Here is a 14,668-nt window from a genome sequence, read left to right as displayed (position 1 = left end):
AAAGTGCTAGGATTACAGGAAAATGTCACTACATTCCATGTCTTTTTTTTTTTTTTTTTTTTTTAATTGAAAAACGGTGGGTTCTCGCTACATTGCCTGGGCTGGTCTCAAACACCTGGGCCCAAGTAAATCTTGCAGTTGGCCTCCCAAAGTGTTGTGATTACAGGTGTGAGCTGCTACCCCTGGCCATGGTCTGTTTTTTGTTATTTTAAATTAACACGTAATTCTTATACATATTTATAGGGTACAGCATGCTATTTCAATACCTTTATATGATGTGTAATGATCAAATTGGGGTAATTACTGTTATCTCAAGCATTTATCATTCTTTGTGTTGGGAACATTCAAAATCCTCTCTGCTATTTATTTATCTTTTATTTATTTTTTTGAGATGGAGTGTTGCTCTCATTGCCCAGGCTGGAATGCAATGGTGCGATTTCAGCTCACTGCAACCTCCGCCTCCCAGGTTCAAGTGATTCTCCTGCCTCAGCGTCTCAAGTTGCTGGGATTACAGGTGCCTAACACCATGCCCATTTTTGCATTTTCAGTAGAGATGGGGTTTCACCAGGTTGACCAGGCTGGTCTCGAACTCCTAACCTCAGGTATTCCACCCGCCTTGGCCTCCCAGAGTGCTGGGATTATAGGCGTGAGCCACCACGCCTGGCCTCTGCTAGCTATTTAAAAATATCAAATTATTAACTACAGTAATCCTAAAGCCAGGGTCAGTGACTCATGTCTGTAATCCCAGTGCTTTGGGTGGCTGAGGCAGAAGGATCACTTGAGGCCAGGAGTTAGTGACCAGTGTGGGCAACACAGCAAGACTCCATCTCTACAAAAAGTTTAAATAATAATTATTTGGGTGTGGTGAAATGCACCTGTAGTCTCAGCTACTTGGGAGGCTGAGGCAAGTGGATTATTTGAGCCCAGGAGGTCCAGGCTGCAGTAAGCTATGATTGTGCCACTGCACTCCAGCCTGAGTGACAGAGCTAAATCTCTTCTCTAAACAAACAAAAACCTGATAAAGCTCCAAAGAACAACAAAAACAAAAAAATAGTCATCCTGCAGTACTATAAAACACTAGAATGTATTCCTTTTGGCTAGGTATAATTCTCTGTTCATTAACCAATCTCTCCCTACATTCCTCTTCTCTAACCTTTCCAGTGTCTAGCTGTGTAAATTTCTTTTGTTTTCATTTCGTTTCATTTCTTTTCTATTTTTCTTTTTTTTTTTAAAGAGTAAGGGCCTTGTTGCCCAGGCTTCAGTGCAGGGGCGCACAATCATAGCTCACTGTGAGCTTCAAACTCCCGGTCTCAGGTGATCCTCTCTTCTCAGCCTCCCAAGCAGCTGAGATTACAGGCTTGCACTACCATGCCCAGTTAATTATTTTATTTTTTGTAGCAAAGGGGTTGCCCAAGGTGGTCTTGAACTCCTGGCCTCAAGGGATCTCTTGCTTCGGTCTCCCAAGAGTAATTTCTTAATATGAAATAGCATTCAATTTCCCTTATATTCTCAATTTTAAAAAATTGTAACTTTTCCTTCACAATTTGAATCAAGATTCACATGAGACCTATTAGAATTGCTGATATTAAAAAATTAACTAAATTGTTATATAATTTACATACAATAAGGTTAGTCTATTGTAAGGGTATGTGTTTATTCATTTTGACAAATGTTTACACTCATATAAGAACCACCACAATTGAACATTTTCATCACTCAGTTATTCCTCATTCCTGTTTGTAATCAGCCCCACCAAGTCTGCATTGTCGTAACTGCTGATGTGCTTTGTCACCTAAGCTTTATTTTTAAATTTATTTTATTATTATTATTTTTTGAGACAATCTTGCTCTGCCACCCAGGCTGGAGTCCAATGGCGCGATCCTGGCTCATTGCAACCTCCGCCTCCTGGGTTCAGGTGATTCTCCTGCCTCAGCCTACCGAGTAGCTGGGATTACAGGCAGGTGCCAGCATGCCTGGCTAATTTTTTTTTTTCTTTCTTTTTTTTTTTTGAGATGGAGACTTGCTCTGTTGCCCAGGCTGGAGTGCAGTGGCACGATCTTGGCTCACTGCAAGTTCTGCCTCTCGGGTTCACACCATTCTCCTGCCTCAGCCTCCCGAGTAGCTGGGACTACAGGTGCCCGCCACCACACCCGGCTAATTTTTTGTATTTTTAGTAGAGACGGGGGGGTTTCACCGTGTTAGCTGGGATGGTCTTGATTTCCTGGCCTCGTGATCCGCCCGTCTCGGCCTCCCAAAGTGCTGGGATTACAGGCGTGAGCCACCACGCCCAGCCTAATTTTTGTATTTTTACAAGTACAAAATTTTAGTGGAGACAGGGTTTCATCATGTTGGCCAGGCTGGTCTCGAACTCCTGACCTCAAGTGATCTGCCTGCCTCAGCCTCCCAAAGTGCTGGGATTACAGGCATGAGCCACTGTGTCCAGCTGGACATAAACTTTATGTACTACTTACATCTGGTTGGTATTCTTTTTACTTAGCATACGGTTAGAAGTCATCCATGTTGGTTGTTGGTGCATCAGTAGTTGGTTTCTTTTTATTGCTGAATAGAATTCCGTATGTTGGCATATATACGATAACTTTTTTTTTTGAGGTAGTCTCGCTCTGTTACCTATCATGTGGTGCCGTTATAGCTCACTGCAGCCTCGACTGCCTGTGCTTAAGCAACTCATTCACCTCAGCCTCCTGGATAGCTAGGACTACATGCACATGCTACCACACCCAGCTAATTTTATTTTATCTCATTTTATTTTTTGAGACAGAGTCTCGCTGTGTTGCCCAGGCTGGAGTGCAGTGGTGCAATCTCGGCTCACTGCAAGCTCTGCCTCCTGGGTTCACGCCATTCTCCTGCCTCAGCCTCCCGAGTAGCTGGGCCTACAGGCGTCCGCCACCATGTCTGGCTTAATTTTTCTATTTTTAGTAGAGACGGGGTTTCACCTTGTTAGCCAGGATGGTCTCGATCTCCTGACCCCGTGATCCGCCCGCCTCAGCCTCCCAAAGTGCTTGGGATTACAGGCATGAGCCACTGCACCTGGCCACACCCAGCTAATTTTAAAATTTGCTTTGTAGGGATAGTGTCTTGTACTGTTGCCCAGGCTGGTCTAGAACTCCTAGCGTTAAGCAATCCTCCCGCCTTGTCCTCCCAAAGCGCATCCTTTTTATTTATTTTATTTTTTTATTTTTAAACTCAATTCACTCTAATGGAAATTTGGTTTGTTTCTAGTGTGAGTAAAGTTATTATTTTGTTTTGCTCTTTGTGTTTTGTTTGTTGGCTACTTGTCTGGACTAATTCTGTGAATTCTGGCTGCCCTGTAGTTTGTAGCCACTGATATCTCTGTTGGTTATTGTTACTGTTTCAATACATAATTCTTTTCTCTCTTTTTCAAGCCTCACTTCCTAGGATTACCTCTGAATCGGGCATAGCTTATTTTTTTCCTAAGTCTGTTTTAATTTCTAGGTTCCCCTTTCTTCCTTTTTATTTGTTACAGAAACTGTTCGTTCCATGTCTTTTTTAGTGCATACGATTTCCCATCTGGATTTTGCAGATGTTATCCTTGTGCAGTTATTATGCTTTGTCTTTTGTATTTCCATACTTTTATTACCAGATCTAGAAGGTTGATCAGATTCAGGTTAAATTTCTTGGCAAGGCTGTTTTATAGGTTGTGTTGTGTTCTTCCAGGGGTTGGTTGGAGTGCCACTTAATGTCATAGTTAGCAAGCAGCCATTGCCTAGGGCTTTTATTACATTAATAGTTACAAAACTAATCCTGTCGCTTGTTTCTTTGATTAGGTGGACTATCTGTATCAGGAGAAACTTGTTTTTATTACCTGTTTCATTACTTTTATTTGCTATTTTTACGTGAAAGTCAGGATAAATGGCTGACTTCTCCCTTAGTTAACCAGTTTTCAGTGACTGATTTAACATTTGCAAAGGTGATCACTTTTTTTTGAGAATCATTAGGAACTCATACTCAAAAATAACATTTTTGCCTTTATACATTTAAGATTTGGGAGTTTTTTTTTGTTTTTTTTTGTGACAGAGTTTTGCTCTTGTTGCTCAGGCTGGAGAGCAGTGGCGCAATCTTGGCTCACTGCAACCCCTGCCTCCTGGGTTCAAGCGATTCTCCTGCCTCAGCCTCCCAAGTAGCTGGGACTACAGGCATGCGCCACCATGCCTGGCTAGTTTTTTTGTGTTTTTAGTAGAGACGGGGTTGCACCATGTTGGCCAAGCTGGTCTCAAACTCCTGACCTCAGGTGATCTGCCTGCCTCAGCCTCCCAAAGTGCTGGGATTACAGGCATGAGCCACTGCGCCTGGCCACCAAAAACTCTTTAGATTTGCCCTTTTGAGGCTATTTTCTAGATCCCGTAGGCATGCTTCATTTTTAGAAATTCCTTTTTATTTTTTCTCCTCTGATTTGTGTGTTTTCAAATAGCCTGTGTTTGAACTCACTAATTCTTACTTTCTGTCATCAATTCTGCTGCAAAAGACTAATACATTCTCTAGCATGCCAATTGGATTTTTCAGCTCCAGAATTTCTGCTGGAGTCTTCTTACATGTTTTAATCTTTGTTAAAGTTATCTGATAGAATTCTGTATTCCTTCTGTGTTATCTTGAATTTCTTTGAGTTTCCTCAACACGGCTATTTTGAATTCCTTATCTGAACGGTCACATATCTCTGTTTCTCCAAGATTGGTCCCTGATGCCTTATTTAGTTCATTTGGTGAGGTCATGTTTTCCTGAATGGCGTTGATGCTAGTAGATGTTCTTGAGTGGCGTTGAAGAGTTAGGTATTTATTGTAGTCTTCACTGTCTGGCCTTATTTGAAGCGGTCCTTCTTGGGAAGGCTTCCTAGATATTTGAAAGAACTTGGGGCCGGGCGCGGTCGCTCATGCCTGTAATCCCAGCACTTTGGGAGGCTGAGGCAGGCGGATCACGAGGTCAGGAGATTGAGACCATCCTGGCTAACATGGTGAAACCCCGTCTCTACTAAAAATACAAAAAAAATTAGCCGGGCGTGGTGGCGGGCGCCTGTAGCCCCAGCTACTCGAGAGGCTGAGGCAGGAGAATGGCGTGAACCCGGGAGGCGGAGCTTACAGTAAGCCGAGATCATGCCACTGCATTCCAGCCTGGGTGACTCCGTCTCAAAAAAAAAAAAAAGAACTTTGGTATTGTGATCTAAGCTGTATCTGCTTTAGGGGTACCCCAAGCCCAGTAATTCTGTGGTTCTTGCAGACTCATACAGGTACCACCTTGATGGATTTGGACAAGATCTGAGTAATTTGTGGATTACCAGGTGGAGGCTCTTGTTCTCTTTCCTTACCTTCTCCCAAACACATGGTCTCGCTGTCCTGAGCCACCTAAAGCTGGGATTGGAGTGAGTGACACAAGCACCCCTGTGGCCACCATGACTGTGCTGGGTCAGTCTTGAAATTAGGACTATGCTGGTTCTCACCCAAGGCCTGCTGTAACTGCACTCTGGCTACCTCCCATGTTTGCTGAAGGCCTTGGTGCTGTGCAATCAGCAGTTGGCAAAGCCAGCCAGACCTGCATCCTTCCTTCAGGGCAGCAAGATCTCTAGACCCCAGGTGGGTCCAGAAGTGTTGTCTGGGAGTTAAGGGACTAGAGCAATACTCTTGTATTGTGGCTGAGCTGGCATTCAAACCACAGGACTGGTACTTCTCACTCTTTTTCCCATTTCCACCTCACCTCATACCAACCGCCACCCCCAGGCCACAAGTAGTACTGCCAGACTCACTGATGTTCCCCTAAGGCCCAGTGTCTCTGAAGTCAGCTTGTCATGAATGCTCTGTTACCTGGGACTCACCCTTCAGAGCAATGGGCTCCCCTGTGGCCCAGCGCAGGTCCAGAAATGCCATTTAAGAGTCAGGTCTTAGAATTAGGGACACCCAAGAATCAACTGGTGCTCTAACCCACTGTGTTTGTGTTAGTAGCTAAGCTGTAAGACAAAGCCCTCTTTACTCTTTCCCTCAGCTTTTCTCAAGTAGGAGTTTTGCCCCATAGCTACCACAGCTGGTAATGTGCTGAATCTCACTGAAGCCAGCAAGTCTCAGTGGCTCACCTGAGGCCCTCAATGTAGTACTTGGATATCGCTACTGGTTATTCAGGGCCCAAGGGCTCTTCAGTTAGGTGATGAATGCTGTCAGGTCCTGTCTTCTGGCCCAGGGTGTGTGTAGAAATGTCTGGGAGCTAGGGCCCTGAACAGGGGACCTCATGACTCTCAGCGGTGCCCTATCTTGCTGTGGCTGAGCTGGTATCCAGGATGCAAGACAGAGTCCCCCCCACTCTTCCTTCTCTCCTCAAACAGAAGGAAGGCATCTTTCTTGGAGCTCTGAGCTGTGCAGCCTGTCTAGGGGAAGGGGTGATGCCAGCCCTCCATTGGCTGCCCTGCCTGGTGTCTCAGTATGTCTCATTCCCTGCTTCCCGTCCCCCTTCCCACCACCTCTACTGTCTTGGGGCCCAGTTCATTCATTATTAAGAATCGGATAAGAGTTGTAGTCCTTACGGCTTAGACTGCCAAAAAGTTTACTTGGAAACATGGAGTGCTGTAGCCCTCCATGGTGAGGCTGGTGGGAGCTCAAGTTGGGACTCCTGGGATCGGCAGTTGCCCTCCGCTTTAGGGCTGGTTTTAAATGCTCCTTCTCTGGGTGGGTGTCACCCGAATTTGGTCTGGTTTTCCTTTCTGCTCTCACAGGACAGCACTGAGTTCAATGGCTTGCAATTGCTGTATTCTCCCTCCCCCAGCACTGAGAGGCTCTAGGCACCAGGCCTTTGCTGCTGGGTGGGGGAACAGGAAGTGTGCGTAGTTGCTAATTGAAGACTGTTGTTTCTCCCTTCAGTGATATGCAGTTAAAACCAGGTACTATGAGTACTCACCTGATTTTTGTTTTTTATGAAGGTATGTTTTCTGTGTAGATCTTAATTTGGTATCCTTGTTGGCGGGGGCATGGGCATGATCAGTGGAGCCTTCTATTCTTCCTCTGCCTCCCACCAGTTTTCAGCCTAAAAAATCAGTGGCAGCTGGGCGCAGTGGGCCACACCTGTAATCCCAGGAGGCCGAGGCGGGTGGATCATGAGGTCAGGAGTTTGAGACCAGCGTGGCCAACGTGGTGAAACCCTGTATCTGCTAAAAATACAAAAATTAGCCGGGCGTGGTGGTACCTGCCTGTAATCCCAGCTACTCAGCAGGAGAATCACTTGAACCTGGGAGGTGGAGGTTGCAGTGAGCTGAGATTGCACCATTGCACTCTACCCTGGGGGATAGAGTGAGACTCCCTCTCAAAAAAGATTCAGTGGCTTCCATTAAACTGCAGTTTGGATTTCCCTAACTCCTTTAAAAAATAATTGCAAAAAATTTTTAATTGTGGTAAAAAAAATACAGAACATAAAATTTACTGTTGGGTTTTTTTTTTCCCCTTAAATAGAGAAGGGGTCTCGCCATGTTGCCCGGGCTGGTGTTGAACTCTTGGGCTCAAGCGATCCTCTTGCCTTGGCCTCGTAAAGTGTTGGGATTATAGACATGAGCCAAAAATTTCTTAATCATTTTTATGTATATAGTTGAGTAGTGTTAGAAATGTTAACATTCTCGTGCAACAAATCTCTAGAACTTTTTCATGTGACAAAATTGAAACCCATTTCTGGGCAACCACCCTTCTCCTTTGTTTCTGTGAATTCGGCTACTTTAAATACCTCATACCATTTGAATTGTACAAGTACAGTCAGGCACCAAGTAACGATGTTTTGGTCAATGATGGACCTAGTGTAGGACAGTGGTCCTAAGGTTATAATTTTTACTGTACCTTTTCTATGCTTAAATGTGTTTAGATACACAAATACTTAACATTGTGTTATGGTTGCCTAGAGCATTCAGTACGGTTACATGCCATACAGGTTCGTAGCCTAGGAGCAATGGGATATTTATACACTGTATAGTAGAGGTCCAAGAGAGCAAAGATCTCTTGGAGATGATGCTTTCAATTCATTTCAGTATATATGCTCACCAGTGGGATTGCTGGATCATATGGTAATTCAGTTTCTGATTTTTCAAGCAAGAGTACACAATGGTTCCAGTTCCACATAACTCATGAACATTTATTTTATTTATTTTGTTGTTTGTTTTTTAAGAGACAGGATCTTGCCCTGTCACTCAGGCTGGAGTGCAGTGGCATGATCATATCTCACTAGAGCGTTGAACTTCTGAGCTCAAGCCATTCTCCCACCTTATCCTTAGTGTCCTGAATAGCTAGAACTATAGGTGTGTGCCACCATGCCTGGCTAATTTTTAAAAATATACATATTTTTAGAGATGGTGCCTTGCTGTGTTGCCCAGGCTGGTCTTGAATTCCTGGCCTCAAGCAGTCTTCCTGCCTCGACCTACCAAAGCACTAGGATCGGAGGTGTGAGCTGCTGTGCCTCAGTGGGGATTTTGATAGTGATTGCTTTTAATTCACAAATCAATTTGGGTGGTGTCGATATTTAACAATATAATGTCTTCCAACCCATGAATGTGGGATTTCTTCCCATTTATTTACATCTTCTTTAATTCCTTTTCTTTTTTTCTTTTTTTTTTTTTTTTTTGAGATGGAGTCTTGCTCTGTTGCCCAGGCTGGAGTGCAGTGGCACGATCTCAGCTCACTGCAAGCTCTGCCTCCCGGGTTCATGCCATTCTCCTGCCTCAGCCTCCCGAGTAGCTGGGACTACAGGCGCCCGCCTCCACGCCCGGCTAATTTTTTTTGCATTTTTAGTAGAGACAGGGTTTCACCGTGTTAGCCAGGATGGTCTCGATCTCCTGACCTCATGATCCACCCACCTCAGCCTCCCAAAGTGCTGGGATTACAGGCGTGAGCCACTGTGCCCGGCCATTTAATTCCTTCTAGCAACATTTTGTAGTTTTCATTGTTAACAAGTCTTTTGCCTCCTTGTTTCATTTTTCTTTTTGATGCTGATGCAAATGGAATTTTTTTTGTATTTCCTTTTTAAATTGTTCATTGTTAGTGTATTAAAAATGCATCTGACCTGTAATCCCAGCACTTTGGGAGGCTGAGGTGGGCGGATCACTTATGATCAGGAGTTTGAGACCAGCCTGGCCATGATGGCAAAACTCCATCTCTACAAAATACAAAAAACTAGCCAGGCGTGGTGGTGGGCACCTGTAATCCCAGCCACTCAGGAGGCTGAGGCAGGAGAATCGCTTGAACCTGGGAGGCAGAGGTTGCAGTGAGCCAAGATTGTGCTGCTGCACTCCAGCCTAGGCAAAAGAGACTGTCTCAAAAAACCAAAAATTTAAAAAGACAAAAGTATATCTGATGTTTGCGTTTTGAATTTGTATCCTGTAACTTTGTTGAATTCATTTATTTTTTGTTTGTTTGTTTTTGAGAGGGGGTCTCACTCTGTTACCCAGGTTGGAATGCTGAAATCCAAACTGCAGTTTAATGGGAGCCACTGATTTTTTTCGGCTCACTGCAGCCTTAACCTTCCAGGTTCAAGTGATCCTTCCACCTCAGCCTCCTCAGTAGCTGGGACCAGAGGTGTGCACCACCGTGTCCGACTAATTGTTTATATTTTTCGTAGAGATGGGGTTTCACTATGCTGCTCAGGCTGATCTTGACCTCCTAAGCTCAAGCAATCTGCCCGCCTTGGCCTTCCAAAGTGCTGGGATTACAGGCTATTAGTTCTAATAGTTCTTCTTGTGTAATCCTTAGGGTTTTCTGTTGGTTCGTGTTATCTGCGGACAGAAGTGACTTGACTTCTTTCCATTTTTTTCCTCATTGAATTGCTCTGACCAGGATTTCTAATATTGTGTTGAATAGAAGTTGTGAAAGTGGCCACCTTATCTTGGTCCTAATCTTAGAGGAAAAGCTTTTGGGCTTCCACCATTGAGTATGATGATAGCTGTGTGTTTGGAGAACTCTACTCTGATGAAATGTCCTTCCCTTGCCTTTCTGGTTCTGGGTTGGATGGAATGAGTTGGAAAGTGTTTGTTGGTTAGCAGCTAGGCTGCCAGGCGGGCCTCTGGTGAGGATGGTTTTCTGACCACACAAACTTTTTTTCAGAATGTGTGCCGTGTGTGTTTTTTGTTAGAGAAGGATATGATGGTTGTAGCCACTCTTCCCTCTGTTTTTAGGCACTGTTATGGCTGGGGAAGGAAAACTGGCATGGCGTACCGTGATCCCTTCTTCACCTTGTTGAAATCATACAATGCAAGAGGTTGTTTTTAGTGGTTGCTTCATCTTAGGCCCCCACTATATCTTATTCTGTCCTAGTTGCTAAGCTTTGTTGCCCAAGTCTTCTCCCTGATGGTCAGTAGTGTCTTTGGCTTCCAGGGCCTCAGACGTGATCTAGGTCCCAAAAGCCTGGTCTTGGGTGTAGGTGTTATTACCTTGTGACTGTTTTACTTATGTTTTGGCCTTACGCCTTTTCCTTTTCTCCTTGGCCAAGGTAATTTTTTTTAAACCCCTTCTTGGTTAATCAGTATTACCAGAGAGGAATCTTCCAACCTCCTAGTTCAGCTTACCAGCATTTCTGGAGCTGAGTTGAGGAAGTGTGCTGTAAGTCTCAACTTTGTGTATATAGTCTGATTAAGTAGAAGGTGTGTGTGTGTGTGTGTGTGTGTTTGTGTGTTTTAAATGTAAACTAACCTCATATATATTTGGTACAGGAAAGTTATTGGTATAGTGGGACATCTTACTGCATCATAGGGGATTTCCCCTCCTCACATTAATGTGATACAGTGATCCAGGTAAGATTTCTTGGGATTAAAGAGAAGACACTAGCAATATATAAAGAAACAGTAAAAAAGCTGATAAGCCTCAAAAATGCTTTCTTGTACATACATAATAATTGGTTTAGTGGCTTCAAAGAGCCTTATGTTTTCTACTTTGTAAAGCTGTGTGGACCAGCCAAAGAAGGTAAAAGGCATTAAAATGATGGAATTATGAGAATGGTTATGATCAATTTTTATTATTTTGGGAAATGGTCTTTTAACGAGAACTGAATGTTCTCAAGCTTCCTCATATCAAAAGAGGAACACCGTGTGAAGGAAGCTATGACTTCAAGGAAGGTATGCTCTGTGGCTACTGCTGATACCTCAGAGGAGTACCATGAGACTGGTACTTGGAATACTAAACTGGAGGCTGGAATCAGTGCTGCTGCTTTCAGATATAGCAAGCTGATAAGTCCTTGGTCTCTCCTCCAGCCTTCTTCTTCTAGTACCCTATAGGCACTGGAGGAGCAAGATCTTTTCTTTTTTTTTTTTTTTGAGATGGAGTCTCGCTCTTTCACCCAGGCTGGAGTGCAGTGGTGCGATTTCGGCTCACTGCAAGCTCCGCCTCCCAGATTCACGCCATTCTCCTGCCTCAGCCTCCCGAGTAGCTGGGACTACAGGCGCCCGCCACCGCGCCCGGCTAATTTTTTGTATTTTTAGTAGAGACGGGGTTTCACCGTGTTAACCAGGATGGTCTCGATCTCTTGACCTCGTGATCCGCCCGCCTCGGCCTCTCAGAGTGCTGGGATTACAGGCGTGAGCCACCACGCCCGGCCAAGGAACAAGATCTTAACAGGAAGACAGCTGGAAATGAAAAATGTAGATTGCATGGTCCCAGCCTCAGCATCACAATGGAAGGGTGGTTTTGGAGATGAGAGATAATCCCAGAATAAATGGCAAAGTCTCACTGCCCCCCACCCCTTACATCTGTCAAAAATCTGTTCTTAAGCTCATATGAGTTATTAATTAAAAGTAACTTATTTTCTTTGGAAGCAAAAGAATGATTATCTGAAATGTTTGCATTTGTAACTCTTGGCTTTATTTTGAACTATTGGCTTTAATACTGGTTTAGCATTATTCATAATTTTAAAATTTCTTTTTTATTTCAGTATCAGATGTAGAAGGTGGTGATGGACTGCAGCTCAGAAAGGAACATACTCTCAAAATATTTACTTATATCAATTCCTGGACACAGAGGTATGCATCTTTAGGTATTTCGAAGACGAATTTTTGTGAGTTGCATTATAAATTGCCATTTTTATTGTCACATTTTAGGGTGTTGGGTTAGATACCATTAGTTACTAAATGAGAGTTTGTCAATATTTATTAAATCTTTACTCGTGCGGTCGATCATGATTCTGTTTTTAAAACATGGGCATAAATATCAGTTTCTTTCTTTGACCCCTCCTTATTTAGGGATATGAGAGTCACAGAAATTCTGAAAAGTAACTATTTTGAGAGATTCAGTAATTTTTATGGTGTAGCTAAAGGCTTGTAACAATCTTGATCCTTAAAAAAGAAAAGTCATTGTCGTAGGAGATACTTTTAAACCACTTACTATCTGTTCCATTTCTATAATTATGTGTATTAGACCAATTTCTAAATAATACATATATTGAGACTGTAGGAAATAAAATTTTAGGAAAACAAATGTTAATATAATCAGTTTATAAAAAGGATTTCTGTTCCTCAATGTGATTTTAACTAGTCTTTGCTAATAATTTTTTTCCCTTGAATAAACCAATGAAAATAAAAATTACTTAAACTTAGTCCTTCTAAAAAATTTTATGGGTAAGAATGTTTGAAGCATTGTGTGCAGTAGCCAATGATCATGTTAAATATAGTGATACATAAATGAATGTTCTGAGGTATACAGTCTAGCTGAACGTAGAGTTTAGCTGAGTAGTTTAACTTCAAATAACATTTGCTTTATGGTAATATCCTTTTTTCTTCTCTCAGTAGAGTTGGCAGATATACTTGTTGCAAAAGACTTTGTAGATTTTATTTATGTAAACATTCTGTACCATCATTATTGACATTTCTTTTCTGAGTCTCACTGAATTTCAGTAAGTTTAGGAGTGGTTGCTGTTGCATTATGGATGGAGTAGATGTATATTGCATAATAGTAATATGTTTATGATTGAAGATGAACTTTAATAGTCCACAGTGATTTGCTGAGAAATGTTGTGTCTGAGTCATAATCTTGAGTTTTAATTATTGTAACTACAGCTAGGTGGCAACATGTTATACTAGGAAAAAAATCTACACTTCTGATTTCAGGGTCTATACGTTTGCCACTGAATAAAATGAAATCCAGAGAAACAAGATCATTTTCCTAAAATCTCATCACTAGTTATTGGTAGAGATGGGGTGGGAGTTATATTTTCCCATTCCTAATACACTTGTATTCTAGCTTATTTTTAATCCCTGTATTATGAATTTTTAACCAAGAGTCTGTGGATGGGAATGAAATTATAAAGGAGATTTTCATATTTGCAGTTTTAGGCAGTAATTCTTACGTCTCATCAGAATATCAAAGTGTTTGCCTCCAACCCACCGAGAGCCTGTGGTTTATCTCATGTTGCCCTAGAACGTAGTGGTTAAGAAGAGTGTGGCCTGGCCGGGTGTGGTGGCTCATGCCTCTCACTTTTGAGAGGCTGAGGCGGAGTACAGGGCAAGACCCCATCTCTATTTAAAAAAAAAAAAAAAAAAAAAAAAAGAAGTGGCCTTGGATCTAGATAGACATGGATTCTAGTCCTGCTTCATCACCTGTGAACGAGTGATTATGACAAATTAGTTAACTTCTATAAACTTTCACTTCCTCATTGGTAGAAATAGAATAATAATAAAGCTACTACTGCCTTAATGAGATTGTAAGGAAACAAAGTGCTTAGCACTGTATTTGCTAAAAGGACTTAATAAACACGTATTTTAATTAAAATTGTTAAAATTTGTTTTGGAAAATGAAATATAAATTAAAAGATGTAAGCTAAAGTATGAAAGCTAAGCTGGAGAACATTGAATAATTTGTGATTTTGTTTACCTGTCAGTAAGTATGAACAGTCGTTAGCTTGTAGTAATAAAAGTGGAGTGTTAATACTCTTAATTGTGCTGATTGAAGGGAGAACAGGTAAAAATAGATCACAGTGCTTTGTAGTGAAAATTTGTCTATTTTCATCTCCCTCTCTTCCTCCCCTAAATTATTTTCTTGAGCTTCAGAAAATATTGTTGCCTAGATTAAGATTGTCATTCTAATTAGGGGATAAACAGGTACTAATAAAGCATGGATAATCTGCAAAAAGCATTCTTAACTTGGGGCCCATGGACCAAGTGAGTCCATAAGTGAACCTTAGCGTGCTGATAAACTCATGATATTTCATACAACATGTTTTTTATAAGTTTCCTGGAGAAAAAAAGCTTTCATAAGATTATTAGTGGTCATAAATTGTTTTTGTAGTGTATTATCTACACTACACTAAAGCTTAGCTTTCATACTTTAGCTTACATCTTTTAATTTATATTTCATTTTCCAAAACAAATTTTAACAATTTTAATTAAAATACGTGTTTATTAAGTCCTTTTAGCAAATACAGTGCTAAGCACTTTGTTTCCTTACAATCTCATTAAGGCAGTAGTAGCTTTATTATTATTCTATTTCTACCAATGAGGAAGTGAGAGTTTATAGAAGTTAACTAATTTGTCATAATCACTCGTTCACAGGTGATGAAGCAGGACTAGAATCCATGTCTATCTAGATCCAAGGCCACTTCTTTTTTTTTTATCTACAGTATAGGATCACTTGAGTTCGGGAGTTTGAGACCAGCCTGGTCAACACGGTGAAACCCTGTCTCTACTAAAAATACAAAAATT

At 41.9% G+C, this 14,668-nt stretch overlaps 1 protein-coding gene across 3 annotated transcripts in view; it reads left to right on the top strand.

Moving 5' to 3' along the window:
• USP34 (ubiquitin specific peptidase 34) overlaps window positions 1-14,668 on the top strand; it is a 288,791-nt gene that overhangs the window by 41,346 nt on the left and 232,777 nt on the right. For all 3 annotated transcript variants that reach the window (XM_030827871.1, XM_030827873.1, XM_030827872.1), the window contains exon 2: window positions 11,908-11,995. In XM_030827871.1, the coding sequence (XP_030683731.1) occupies window positions 11,908-11,995 (88 nt within the window). The remainder of the gene's footprint in view (window positions 1-11,907; window positions 11,996-14,668) is intronic.

The sequence above is a fragment of the Nomascus leucogenys genome, chromosome 14 (assembly GCF_006542625.1).
Source record: "Nomascus leucogenys isolate Asia chromosome 14, Asia_NLE_v1, whole genome shotgun sequence".
Classification (NCBI taxonomy): Eukaryota; Metazoa; Chordata; class Mammalia; order Primates; family Hylobatidae; genus Nomascus; species Nomascus leucogenys.
Note: the sequence above shows the minus strand (reverse complement) of the source record. Positions and strands in the feature narration are given on the sequence as shown.